Consider the following 13324-nt stretch of genomic DNA (forward strand, 5'->3'; position numbering starts at 1 on the left):
AGAGAAGGCGTTGGGCACCTCCAGGTCGCGGCTGTATCTGAGCTAGGCTTGATTCAGGTCTGGATGGACGAGATTCGAGCTGCGCTTGGACAGGGTCCACCGGCTTGCTTGGCTGCGGTAGGCGCAGTACAGATTGTGAGCTTTGCTGACGCTCTCAAGCGCAAAGGCTGGTAGGTCTCGCTATTGTGGTTCAAGGGATGAAGGATGTGACCGATAGAAGCAGCAATGTGTCGCATGATGTACGAAGAAAGAGCAATCAACACCCACGGCTCATCACGCCCGATTCCTGTTTCATCAACCCCTCCACCCGGCTGGCAGTCTCCCGTAGACCCGAGCTGCACACCCCATTTCACTCGCCTCGCCTTTCCGCATACGCTCGCCCTTTGCAATCCCCGTCCCGTTCATGACTGCTGACACTTGACATGTATGGCAACGCTGTAGCTGGAGAGATGAAGAAGCCACATAGGGCAGCAGAGTGCAGAGGCGCTCGCATGCTGCTGCAGCGGACTACACAGCGCTCGGCAAGCCACACCCGAGAATGAGTGAGTGTGTGAGTTTGAGGGTGCATGGGTGCGGCTTGGGTCATTAGCGTGTACGGTGGTATACACGCACCTCCAAATTTTGGCTTTTCGCCCGAACATCGCCGCTCTCGGCCGCTGCCAGTCTCGAGCAAGATGCATTTGACACAAAATCGCAGCTATAGCTGATGCTGCTGGGAAGCGGGCCGGTGACGTCGCTGTGCGCTCCTCAGCTTTCCCGCCTTGAGGCTTGCCGCTCAGCAAGCAGATCACGATCCAACACATGCTCGTTTCACACGCACCACTGCTGTTGCTGCATGCCGATTGAGCTCTCCACATGCCCCTACGCGTTCGATTTTGACAGCTCGAGCTAGGCAAGACGTGAGAGCATGTCGTCGACTCAGCGCGGTCACACGACCTCGCCACGCCCTGCTTGCAACAAAAGCCATGAATTCGGTCTGATACAGATGTGGTTCCTGTAGGACGGGAACACGGGGCAGCGTCCGAAGCGCATTCCGAGACCCAATGAGAAAGGCACCAGATTCCGCGAAATTGCCACTACTACTACAATAGCTAAGCCGGCTGTGCAAATTGTGTGCGAGAGATGGGAAGAGGGGCGGAACTCAAAGACGCTTTGCGCAAATATATGTAATCGCTCATCGGCGACGAGGAGATAGGCTTTCGGAAGGACCACCAGGCCCGCGTACGCTTCCTTGGCGCAGCGTGGCTGTTTGCTCTGCAAAGGATCAAGAAGAGCGTCCTTCCAAGCATGTGAATACGCTTTCAAATACGACTTCATAACGTGACTGACTCACTTTCAAGTTCTTTGAACGCTGTCATGTGCTCTTCTGCAACACGTTTGTATCGTTCGACCGCTGTGAAAGATGGACGCGATCAGACAAATATCGATCTCATACCGCAATCTTCGTCTCCACCTACCCTTCTGAAGCGACATGATCAACCCGGACTCAACTCCCTGCTCTTCGCATAGCGCCACGTACGCTTCCTTCAACGAGTTGAGCTCCTCATTAGAGGCACGCAGATGCAGATTCTCATCGCGAAGCTGTTGCAGCTTTGCCCGAGCTTCGTTGGTCTCCTCTGAAGCAGTATGCAGCTCCTGCCTGAATCTTCGCCGGGAAGCTTCGAGGAGGTCGCTGACATCAGAGCTCTGGCCCTGAAGTAGTCGAGTCTCAAGCGCCTCGAGCTCAGCTTCCAAGAACTGTATGTGCTCATCTCGGGCCGCGACCATTCCTTGAACTTCGCGCGTCGATGCCTCCGCTTCCTGCAGCGCGAGTCTGGAGGACCGCTCCGCAGCGTGCGCCCTCTCCGCTGCGTCTCTGGCTTCAGCAGCGGACTGATTGAGAGACGCGACATTGATCTGGTGCTCTTGCCACTGTCGCTCTAAGCGCGCCTTCTCAGTTGCATCGTCCTTTCTCATCTGGACCTCTCTGTCTAGGCGCTGCTTGGCGTCTGTGAGCTGCGCCTCAAGAGCGGCCTGCGTCCTTTGCGAAGCGGCAGCGGCCTCGGTATTTGAGAACTTCAGTGACGCAGCTCCTGGTCCTCCAAAATCAAGAGAGGCTCGCTTAGCGCTAACTGGTGTGACCGTCGAGCCGTTGCGGGGCGCTGCGCTATTGTACTCGTAGTATGCGCGGGAGCTGGACACAGCGCCGCCCGTGTTGGAGCCGCGCAACGACGCGCCGTTGCCTGTGCTAGTGCCATTGAACTTGTGACTGCGAAGAGCCTCCCCTTTAGCCACCATGTCTTGCTGCAGCTCCTCAGAGCCAGTTTGCAGCTCAGCAAGTAGCTGCTTCCTGAAAGCGTCGCTAGCTCCACTGCCTCCTTGGCGAGCCAGGTTGGACAACTGCTGCAAAGTGTTGCCTCGAGCATTCTGAGAGCCGGCCAGATCTCTGTGCATCCGAAAAGTGCCAAATCAGTCATCTCTTTCTTAGACATAAGCGATTGGGCGACTTCACTCACCTTTCCAACGCTGCGATGCGGCTTTCGTACTGCGCCCGACTTCGGCTCACAGCTTCATCGAGCTGAAGGTCCTTGCGACGCGAATCTGACTGTGCGCTATCGCGCTCCCTTCGAGCAGCGGTCAGCTCCCGCTGCAAGTCGGCGACCTTGGTTTCCAGCGAGCGAACAGCTCGGTTGTCACTGCTCGTAGAGGCTGTCGAACCACTAGCACCGACGTTCTTCATGGTCGTGACGCCGCTTGAGCCAACATTCTTCATGACGGCACGATCGGCCTGCTGAAGCCGTGCCACCTCTCTTGTGAGATCTTCATTGTCCGTCAAGAGCCTGGTCTTGCTCTTCTCCAGGGTCTTGGTGTAGTGAGCAAGCTCCTGCAGCTTGCTTTGGGCTTCAGCAAGTTGCCTGTCGGTGTACTTCTTAGCCTCCTCCAGAACGTGGACGTGCTCAACGATGGTCTTGTTCGTCATGGACTGCGCAGTCTTGAGCTCCGCTTGCGTACCCTTGAGGGTTTCACGCAGGCTATGGAGCTCCTGATCTTTCGCACCATGCTGTTGCTGAAGCACGCTAATATTCCGCTCGTGCTGGCGTGAAGAGCTTTCGAGCAGCTCTCTTCGCTTCGACTCTGCAGAGAGTTCCACGGCTGCCTGATCGGCCTTTGCCTTCCAAGCTGCTTGTCCACGCTCGAGCTCCAGCATGGCATCTTCAAAGTCTCTAGCTTTCGCAGCTGCACCATTGACTCGGGCCAGTGCTTCTTGCAAAGCTCGGTCCGAATCCGCCTGCGATCTCTCGAGCGCCGCGATGCGATCTCTCGCTCCTTGCAAATCGCCATCGGCGGCACGTTGAGCTTTTTCGGCCGCTGCCACGAGAGACCTGTTCTGCACGAGGGCTCGCTCTGACTGATCGGCCTTCTGAGCCAAGTCATCTCTCACCCGAGAAAGGTTGGAATGCTCCTGCCGTAGCTCCTCCAGGCTGACACGCAGCGCCGCGACTCGCTCACTGCTAGTGTGCTCCGCATCTGCATGTTGTTTCTGCATTTGGGCGAGCTCAGATCTAAGGCTTTGCAGCTCTTGTTCCTTCAGTCGGTGCAGCTCTCGTTGCTTGGTATCTTCAGACGTCTTGGCGTCCATCAAACGACGAGTCTCATCGAGCTCCTTTTGCAATTGCGAGCGCAAGTCGGCGGCTCGCCCTCCATCGGCTTGTGCAGCCTTCAATTCTTGCGCAAGCGTCTCCTGAGCAACCTTGAGCTCGCCAAGCTGACGGGTCAGCGCATCACGTTCGCGGGTCAGCGTCGTCACCGAGTTCATGAGCTCTGCTAGTTCACTGCTCTGCTTGACTAGCTTCGCTTGTAAATCTGCGGCGCCGGCAGTCGCTTCAGCAAGTTCCCGCGCAGAGGTCCTGCCGTGATTCTCTAGCTCCACGCTCTTGGCTTCGTGTTGTTGCCGCACTTTGGTCTCCTCCGCGAGCCGCAGCTCGACGGCAGCTACCGCTTCATTCATGCGTTTCTGAATACGCTCAAGATCTTGATCTTTCTCGAAAATCTTCCGCTTGAGGTCTGCACTTTCGCTAGTAAGGGACGATCGTTCTTGCTGCAGCTGCGTCAGCTCGCCAGCATGTCGAGTCGCTTCCGCGGTTATCTGAGCTTCGCGGTCTTTGCTAGCACTCTGCTCTTGCTCCAGTCTGAGGATCTGGGCAGTGGCTGTGCCGAGCGCTGCTTGCAGCTCGGCGCGACTGACTTCCGAGGCCTTCTGCGATGCGAGAGCTCGTTCTACTTGGCTGTCCAACTGGTCGAGCTCGGACTGCATGGTAGCAAGCTCTTCCTCCAGCGCCGACTCGCGCTCTTTTGATCGAGCCAAGAGTTGGTCCTTCTCTGCTAGAAGGGAGCGCTCAGCCTCTAAAGCGTCTTCTACTTTCTTCTTGTCCGCCTCTAGGGTGTGCTTGAGTGACTCTAGCGCTTCTCTTTCTCTTTGATCTCGCTCCGCCCGCTCTTTGACCATGGCGAGCTCGAGTTGCTTGCGCTTCAACTCTTCGTCATGCCTGGTGCCAGTCAGCAGTGGCCTGACCTTGGTGTAGACCTGCCACCACGGCCATTCGCGCAGCTGCACGTAGAGTCTCGCATTGCGCTGGATCGTGCGCACGGCGGCAGCTCGGTTGAGGATCTTCTTCATCTGCCGACGAGCAGTAAACATTCGACATGCGCCTTGGAACCTCGAGAAGATATCAAACAGCAGCGCATCGCGTCTCTCTTCCAAATCAGCCAGAACGCCAGCCTTGAAGAAAATTTTCGTCAAGCCGACTTTGAAGAGTGAACGGTCGAGCTCGAGTGCCTCCACCATCCTTTGGCATGCCTTGCGTCCATCCATATAGCCACGAGGGATGATGCCTGGCGTCAGGACCTCGTATCGATTGCGGAATTCCGTGAAAAGCAGGCGATTGGGGTAGCCGAGTCGGGCGATACGGATGCCTTCAAGAACGCCATTGCACCTGAGCTGCTCGAGGACCAAGGGTACGTCCATCTTGCCGGGTTTCTTCTCGTGATTCGGCACAATGCATCGCACGAAATGGGGCTGCGTAGACGAGAGCTGACCCATGAGGGATGTCAGCTGCTCTTTGTGTCGCTGCGCTACCGTCCGGAAAGCTCCCTTCCTTATGCGCCGCTTGGGACCGCCAATGACTGGAGTACCTGCGCTTTGAGGTTGGGCTGCTGGCGCATCATCGCTTGCAAATTCGCTGAACAATGCAGCAATGTAGCGATCGCTCGATTCCGACATGACTCTGGTAAGGTTGTCGTTGAGAGGATCCTTGTTGCGCTCTAGCCAGCCAGCAGTCCGATACTCGACATCGCCAGCGTAGTGCTTCACTGTGAAGCCTTGGCCGAAGCGTGAAGAGGCGAACTTCGTGGATCCATGTGCCACACCTCTCTCGGTTGCCCAGGCCTGCCCTGCCGTGTCCTTGGCTGTGCCGTCTTTGTTTGTTGCCCAAATGCGGTTGAGCTTTTCTGTGAAGGTGGTGTCCGTGGCCTTCGGCATGATGCACTCTTCATCGAGACACGACAGGATGCCGATTGGACTTGTCGCCTCGATCAAGTCGATGGTGGGCTGCAAGTCAAGGCCAAAGTTCACAAAGTCCCATTCGATGGCCTCTCTTGCGTACTCTTCTTGTTCCAAGACGAACATGTGGTGGTTGAAGAATTGTTGTCTGGCATGCCAAAATCGTGGGGCGAGCGTCAGACCATCACGAGTAGCGAAGCGACTCAAGCCAGACTCACAGCTTCTCGTTTGTGAAGTTGATAAGAAGCTGCTCAAATGAATTGACCTCGAAGATTTCGAAGCCGGCAATGTCGAGCACTCCGATGAATGTGCTCTTGGATGTAGGCCGATCCAACGCTTGATTGATGCGATCCACAATGGTCCCAAACATCTTCTCGTACATTGTCTTGCAAAGTGCAGCCATTTCGTCCTGCACCTGTTGCCTCGTGCGGGCCTGAGCAACCCATTCGCGCCCAGCTTTGATTCTAGGTCTGACAAGTGCAGTTGTAAGCTCCTGCACGGGTACACCCAGCAGATGACAAGCCTTTTCGACCTGTGCGCCATTTGTGATACGGGCCTGCTCAGATCGGTCATCAGCAAGCTCAATGTTGCCGACCTGAAGGATGGAAGCGATCACTTTGAAGAGGTTGTGTTGCTCCTCCGAAGCAAAGCCTACCATCGATAGTGCCTCGATTAGCGCCTGCCACTCTGATGTGTCATCGACTCCCTCGACATGCTTGCGCGAAGCTTTGAGATAGGCGTAATCTTCTGGCGATGATGTAAGCAAAAGGGCCTCTACAGCAGCCAGAAAGAAGCGCGTGTCAGCTGGCTGATTCTGACGTCATGTAGAAAAAGCGAAACTGACTTTTCAGCCCCTCGTCTCTGCTGCGCAAGATCTGATAGAAGATGTGGAAGCTTCGCTCCTTGTCGCTTCGCGTCGTCACTCGACTCTTCTCAAGCAAGTACCAGTCGATGTTGGCACCAGCAATAGCTCCTACGCTTGTGAATTCAATCCTCACAAACTTGCCCTGGTGGCGCAAGCAGCGTCCACGCTCTGATGTCAATACACGTACAGAACGTTGAATGACGAAAGATCACGGCATACACTCACGAATCGTGAAGAGTTGTTGTTACGGATTGTTTGCGCGTTTCCGAAGGCCTCTAGAATTGGGTTGGCTTGCAGAATTTGGCGCTCCAGCAAGCCGAGTCGCTTAGACGCCAAAGCCTCCACGCCTCGCAGCTGATCCAAGACATGACGAGAGCTGTGACTCCGCACAATACTGCCAGTGCGCTGTGCAACGGGCTCAGTTAAGGGAGAGCCGATCCCAGCAGCCTCCTCGCCAGTCAGCCCACCAGTAGGATCCGCCGCGACGGCTGCGAGGTACTGAATGACCTTCTTTGTGTTCTCGGTCTTTCCAGCACCAGACTCTCCGCTAATTTGGGTGCGCTGGACGTGTCAGTCGACTATCAAGACGCGCATACCAGCTAAGTGATCCAGACACTCACGTCACCAACAGCGACTGATTTTCGCGCATCTCTAGCATGTTCCTCATGGCCCCATCTGCCAGCGCGAACACATGCGGCGCGTTCTCCTCCCTCCTCCTGCCTTTGTAGGCTGCGATGATGGCATCCGTATAGATGGGCAAATTGCGGTACGGATTGACTGCAACCAAGAACAATCCGGAATATGTCTGAGTAGACTCGCTGGGTCAGCTTGCGATGCATTGCACGTTCTCAAAAGGTAAAGCATCCGGCGCACTCACGTAGATTAGACCGCTGTAGTATCGCTCTTTCAGATTGTGCACTACAGAAGCTTCATTTAAAAATGTCAAGTCTGCGATGTCTTCTGCCTTTTCGAATTTGGGTGGGTTCATCTTGCTAAGGTCGTCCGTCGCCACGTTTCGCGACTGTGAGTGGAAAGGCATCGCTTGTAAGACGCATCACAAGCGCATGTGCCTTGCATTGATCGCTCTTCGACGGATACTTACCGATCCATCTGCCAGACTGCAGACGCTTGTTTCGCCATTGCTCTCCTCCCTCACGACCCAAGCTGACAAGTACCCCGCCGCCTTGTCAGGGATCCAGACGTATCTCCTCGAAGCAAATTCAGCGGCTGCTGCCGCATCACTGGCGGCTGCCGTGGAAGCCATCGTGAGCACCCTAGATTGTTGTGATCAGCCCTGCCAACGCTTGCAAGGTTGTAGGGGACCGGTGGGTAGCTGAATGATCCTCGCCCTCCTGTGAATGCCAGCAAGAGACGACAGTCGAGGCGACAATCACGGCGAAATTGTGAGGTTGCACAGTGAGGAGCAAAGATTCCCTTCTGAATGGCTTGTAGTAGTGGGCGTAAGCGAGATGGTGTATGTGGAGCTGAGATCGGATCCCAACAGCGCTTGACTGCGGTATCCCTCAAATTAGATGTGGCCGCACGAGTCGTTGATGATGTTTAACTGGCCCTGCTACACGCGTTGTTCGCCGTGCCCGCGGGGACGTGCTTGTTTGACGCGGTTGTGATGCCGCGAGTGCGCGGACCAACCCACGTCAGGAGCTGTTTCGCCTGCATGTTTGTCTTGGATTGAGACGCGGGCCGCGCTCGAGCCCAGCTGATGCAGGCAAGCAAGCAGCGCGCGTGCATGCATACGCATGAACGCGCGACCTCAGGGGTCCACTCATCACGTGTGTAATTTCGCTCAGCGCCTCAGCCTCAACCTGAACGCGCGGGTGTCTGCTGTTGCGTATCGTGCAGTTTTTTTCTGATTCGCAGGTCTTGAGTCGAGTCTGAAGCAAAGACGTCACCTGTCCTTGGCATCCTAGGGAAGGCAATGACAAGAACGAGAGAAATGGCCAGTCGAGGCCACGTATCGTGGTGCACTCTCACTCTTGGCGCGAGCACTTCGCGAGCCGAGAAGTGACACGTCGACCTTGACACTGCGTAACTATAGTACCCGTCTGACGACATTCTAGGAAGACATGCCACGATAACCAACACGCCACAGACACGCCATTGCGTCATTATCGCACACGTCAGACCACAAGAAGGATGACAAAGGTGCATCTCATTTTGATGTCATAGTCGTAACGGAAGGCAGACCTGCGCGCTTGCCAGGTGTGTCAGTGAGCACGTAAGGGCCGAGGAAACGCGGGCGCGGAATTCTATTGATGCACATCAGCCCATTTAGTCCAGAGCTTCGAGCTCAGAAGCGGCGTTTGCATCGCCAGCCTTCTCCTCGACGGCGGGAGCGGACTCCTCTTCTGGGGCCTCTTCAATCGAAAGACCGAGAGCGATGAGGGAGTGAAGACGAGTGGCGAAAGATGCTGGGTCGCCCAGGCTGAATCCGGAAGAGAGGAGAGCCACATCGTACAATAGCCAGACGAGATCGCGTACGGTAGAGTCGTTCTTGTCTTGAGCAACCTTGCTCTTCAACTCCTTGATGATGGCATTCTTGGGGTTGATCTCCAAGGTCTTCTTGCTGGCCATGTAGCCTGACATGGAAGAATCACGGAGGGCTTGAGATTTCATGATACGCTCCATGTTGGATGACCAGCCGAATGCACCGGTGACAATGACGCAGGGGGATCCGACCACACGGTTGGAAGGAGTGACCTTCTCGACAGAGTCGCCGAGAATCTCCTTGATGGCAGTGCAGAGGTCGGAAACGCCCTTGGCCTCCTCCTCACGAGCAGCTTTCTCCTCGTCGGTCTCCTCGAGCTCGAGACCTTCCTTGGAGACGCAAACCATCTTCTTGCCGTCGAACTCCTTGAGTTGGGTGACGGCGTACTCGTCGATGGGGTCTACCATGAGCAGAACTTCGAAGCCTTTCTTCTTGAGGACCTCGATGAAGGGAGAGTCCTTGACGGCGGCCAGAGACTCGCCGGTCAAGTAGTAGATGTTCTTCTGGATTTCTGGCATGCGAGTGATATACTCCTTCAGGCTGGTGAGCTCGTCGCCACTCTTGGTAGAGTGGAAGCGCAGGAATTCGGCGAGCTTGCTGCGGTTGGCAGCATCCTCGTGGATACCGAGCTTGATGTTCTTGCCAAAGGCCTCCCAGAACTTGTTGAAGTTGTCTTTGTCCTCGGCAATTTCGCTGAACATCTCGAGAGTCTTTTTGACAATGTTCTTGCGAATGACCTTGAGGATCTTGTTCTGCTGCAAGGTCTCACGAGAAATGTTGAGGGGCAGGTCCTCGGAGTCGACGATGCCCTTGACGAAGTTGAGATACTCGGGAATGAGGTCCTCACAGTCGTCCATGATGAAAACACGGCGGACGTAGAGCTTGATGTTGTTGCGCTTCTTCTTTGTCTCGAAAAGATCGAAAGGAGCGCGCTTGGGAACGTACAGCAATGCCTTGAACTCGAGCTGACCCTCGACGCTAAAGTGCTTGACAGCGAGATGGTCCTCCCAGTCGTTCGACATCGACTTGTAGAACGCTCCGTACTCCTCAGGAGTGATCGTCTGGTGGTCGCGAGTCCAGATGGGCTTGGTCTTGTTGAGCTCTTCGTTGGTTGTCTGTTGCTTCTTGACCTTCTTCTTCTCCTTCTTCTTGGCATCCTCGTCATCAACTTCTTCAATCTTCGTCTTTTGTTCACCGTCGTCTCCCTCCTCCTCCTCAACTTCCTCCTCAACCTCCTTGGTCACAGCGAGCTGAATTGGGTAAGAAATGAACTCGGAGTGCTTCTTGATCACATCCTTGATTCTTTTCTCTTCGAGATACTCCTTCTGGTCCTCCTTGAGGAAAAGCCTGATTTCAGTGCCGCGGCCAAGGGAAGGGTTTTCTGTGTCGGGTCTGATGGTGAATGTACCTCCAGCGGATGACTCCCAGATGTACTGCTCGTCGTCATTGTGTTTTGTAATGACCTGCATGGTGTCTGCCACCAAGTAGGCGCTGTAGAAGCCGACACCAAATTGTCCAATCATGCTAATGTCCGCACCAGAAGACAAAGCCTCCATGAATGCCTTTGTTCCAGACTTGGCAATCGTTCCAAGGTTGTTGACTGCGCACGTAGGTGATTGGGATTAGCCACGGCTTGCGGATCTGCACGAGACGAAGAATCGCTTACCAAGGTCTGCCTTTGTCATTCCGATACCAGTGTCGCGGAGAGCGAGCATGCCAGCCTCTTTGTGTGGAGTAATGCGAATGTACAGCTCCTTCTCGCTGTCGAGCACGCTGGGGTCGGTCAATGAAGCATATCGAACCTTATCCAAAGCGTCAGATGCGTTGGAGATGGCTTCTCTCAAGAAAATCTGGCCATTGCGAAACGTGGCACGACGATGAATCAGTCACGCGGTCGGAGCACGAGTGGAAAGCGCGTTGTTTGACCAACTCACCTCCTTGGTCTGGTACAGTGTGTTGCACACCAGATCCAAAAGGGCCGTGGTGTCGGCGGCGAAGCCGAAGGTCTCTGGGGCAGCGGCGGCCATGTTTGTTATCTTTAGGTGCTAATTCGAGAAACGAAGCGCGTGTATGTGAGGCAAGGCTTGTGTGACTGTTCAGGGTGGTATGCTCGAGCGTAACAGCCTCTGATGCGGATGATGATGGGATCGTAAATGGTCGAGCTCTCAAGAGGTGCGATTGAAGGTAGCATTCGCAGCCACAGGAAATTTAAGCTTCTGCTCGTCTTGCCTCCTGCGCAGAGAAGTTGGTCTGGCCCTGCATCTGCAGCATGGTCGGCACAAGGCTTCGGCGCGCTTCCACAAGCCCAAGCGTCCGTGCGGGCGCACCTCTTCTCCACAGCGCGTCGCCCACGCAGCAGCATGCTTCTCCAAGGCTCCAGAAGAAAAATTGCAGGTGACGGAAGTATCACGTGACAGACCTTTCATCAGCCCCATTCTTGAATCAATTCTTTGTCGGAACAAGGTCCTTGCTTCCAGGGTCGAACGCCAAGAAATCATGCCTCTACAGTTGCCATTCGTGATTGGTGCTTGTCGTTGTGATTGTCACGATTGCTCTATGCTTTTGAGCGCGATGAGAAATTGTTCGCATGATTGTATTCGCACAAAGCAGCCCAGTCTTCCGCCACTACAATGTGTGTCTCGGGCACAGGTGCTTCTCGACAGTCAAAGTAGAGCAGCTTCGCTGTGTAATCGTCGCAGGAATCATCACCGATATTCAAGTACGGGCGTCCACGTCGGCGCAGCTGGACAACGAACACACCCTCAAGGCGCGTCAAGCTTAAGACTACATATCATCGTACATCAAGCTTGGCAAGAAAGTTGCATTGCAACTAGAGCTTCTTTCTATCTCTGTCCAAGGCGTGTCTTCGCGCATCTTCACGTTCCCGTGTCCTGTGACGTGGATCGCGTTCCTGATGATATTTCGAGCTTGAAGCCTCACTTCGATCGGAGCTTCTCTTGATCAAGCTGTCTCTGACCGCTTCTGCCTTGGCACGCGCAGCTGCCGCTGCATCCGCGCCACTGGAGCGAGACTCGTGGCCTCCGCTGCTTGACGCAAAATCTATCGACCTCGCCTTCCCAAGTGCTTGAGCCGCTTCGCGCTCTTCCTGTTGACGCCTCTGCATCTCGGCTGAGGGGCGATTCAAACGGCTCCTTATAAGCCTCCGAGTGTCCTCGCCAAAAGGTAGCGCGCATATCGCTCACCTAGCCGGTCTTTGCCACCTTCTCGGACCATCGCACGCCTCTCCGACTTTGTCGCTGCCCAAGTGTTGGGTGCCATGTCCGGGTAGAGTGTCCCACTCTCATCAACCTCGACCCATCTGACCAGCTTGTCAAATATATGTGGATTGCGAAGTTGGCGATTCCGGGCGAGCGAGACATTGAAATGAGTGCCCTGCGCTTTGAGTCCGTGAAAGATTGCGAGCTTTTCCTGCAAGCGATGCCAGTTTGCGTCCATGCTTCAGCTACGTTGTTCAGGTCTGCCCCTCTGCCGTGTTCGGCTCTCACCTGAGTAGCCACATTCACGTCGCCTCGCGAAGGTAAGCCTAGCCCCCACTCGTGATCCTCCAAACCATCTCGGTCAACAAGCGGAGGCGGCCCCAAAAGACTGAGAAGAGCTTGCGAATCCGCTACCACTCCGCCAGCCATCCGGAATGGCCCTGCATTACTTGTCTCGCTTGTTTGCTCCGTGGAGTCCGCGCGTGGCTCCGGCGAAAGCTCTTGCCTGAGAGACGAGGCCCCAACTAGCGATCTTGAAGCATGCGCATTCAACTTCTGCCGTGAGGGTGACGAGGCTGCAGGCGAGCCCGCGCGTTTGACTCCTAAAGACGTGCCTTTGGTGCCAGCGGTAGGTGCGTGCCCGGCACCATGCGGTGAAAGGAGCTGAGATGTGGGTCGCTCGAGTGGCGATTGTGCAGCTGGACTTGTGCCCATCGAGGACGTGCTGGCGTCCTTGACTAACGAGGAGACCTACAACAACATCAAGGCTGGTCCGCGGTTCAGATAGTGAGGGGTCTGGATGCGTGCTACCTGCTGCTCAAAACTTACCGGTGTTCGGACCGCATGAAAAGTAGAAGTATCGAGAGAAATCTCCGGAGTGGGTCTGGTCCCCTTTGCTGTCCCGGTGTGTTTGGACTTGGCCGTCTTTTGGTGTGGACTGCTGTCGCCACGTCCACTGCCGTCCGAGTCATCCGAAGAGTAGCCTGCCACGGCTGCGAATGCAAGTGCATTTGCGATTGGTCATTGTAGGCTTTCCCGCGATTCAAGTCTACGCTCACGTACTATTCATCGTCAAGAGCCTTTTGTCGAGCCAGCCTATCTCCACGCCTTTGGGATGCCCTCGGCTGTGTCCATGCTGCTCGAACCTCAGCTTGCGGTAAAGTCGCTGAAGGATGCAACAAGTCAAGAATTTGATG

At 55.2% G+C, this 13324-nt stretch overlaps 3 protein-coding genes across 3 annotated transcripts; all 3 read right to left on the reverse strand.

The window, feature by feature from the left end:
* Positions 1–1146: 1146 nt before the first annotated feature.
* IE81DRAFT_86032 (hypothetical protein) lies at positions 1147–7816 on the reverse strand. Its single transcript, XM_025517702.1, has 9 exons — positions 7507–7816; positions 7282–7425; positions 7025–7209; positions 6630–6951; positions 6384–6546; positions 5758–6313; positions 2496–5687; positions 1458–2425; positions 1147–1393 (listed from the first exon to the last, which is right to left on the reverse strand). Exons 1-9 carry the CDS (start codon positions 7666–7668, stop codon positions 1314–1316), a joined length of 5772 nt encoding a protein of 1923 aa, XP_025373331.1. The 5' UTR covers positions 7669–7816; the 3' UTR covers positions 1147–1313.
* A 556-nt stretch (positions 7817–8372) lies between these two features.
* Positions 8373–11012, reverse strand: IE81DRAFT_296690 (heat-shock protein 90). Its single transcript, XM_025512144.1, has 3 exons — positions 10845–11012; positions 10577–10760; positions 8373–10510 (listed from the first exon to the last, which is right to left on the reverse strand). Exons 1-3 carry the CDS (start codon positions 10935–10937, stop codon positions 8694–8696), a joined length of 2094 nt encoding a protein of 697 aa, XP_025373332.1. The 5' UTR covers positions 10938–11012; the 3' UTR covers positions 8373–8693.
* A 955-nt stretch (positions 11013–11967) lies between these two features.
* Positions 11968–13014, reverse strand: IE81DRAFT_86189 (hypothetical protein). The gene is made up of 3 exons (XM_025517703.1): positions 12957–13014; positions 12417–12895; positions 11968–12339 (listed from the first exon to the last, which is right to left on the reverse strand). Exons 2-3 carry the CDS (start codon positions 12840–12842, stop codon positions 12064–12066), a joined length of 702 nt encoding a protein of 233 aa, XP_025373333.1. The 5' UTR covers positions 12843–12895; positions 12957–13014; the 3' UTR covers positions 11968–12063.
* Between the last annotated feature and the right edge of the window lie 310 nt (positions 13015–13324).

This window comes from Ceraceosorus guamensis, assembly GCF_003144195.1.
Source record: "Ceraceosorus guamensis strain MCA 4658 unplaced genomic scaffold IE81scaffold_2, whole genome shotgun sequence".
NCBI lineage: Eukaryota > Fungi > Basidiomycota > Exobasidiomycetes > Ceraceosorales > Ceraceosoraceae > Ceraceosorus > Ceraceosorus guamensis.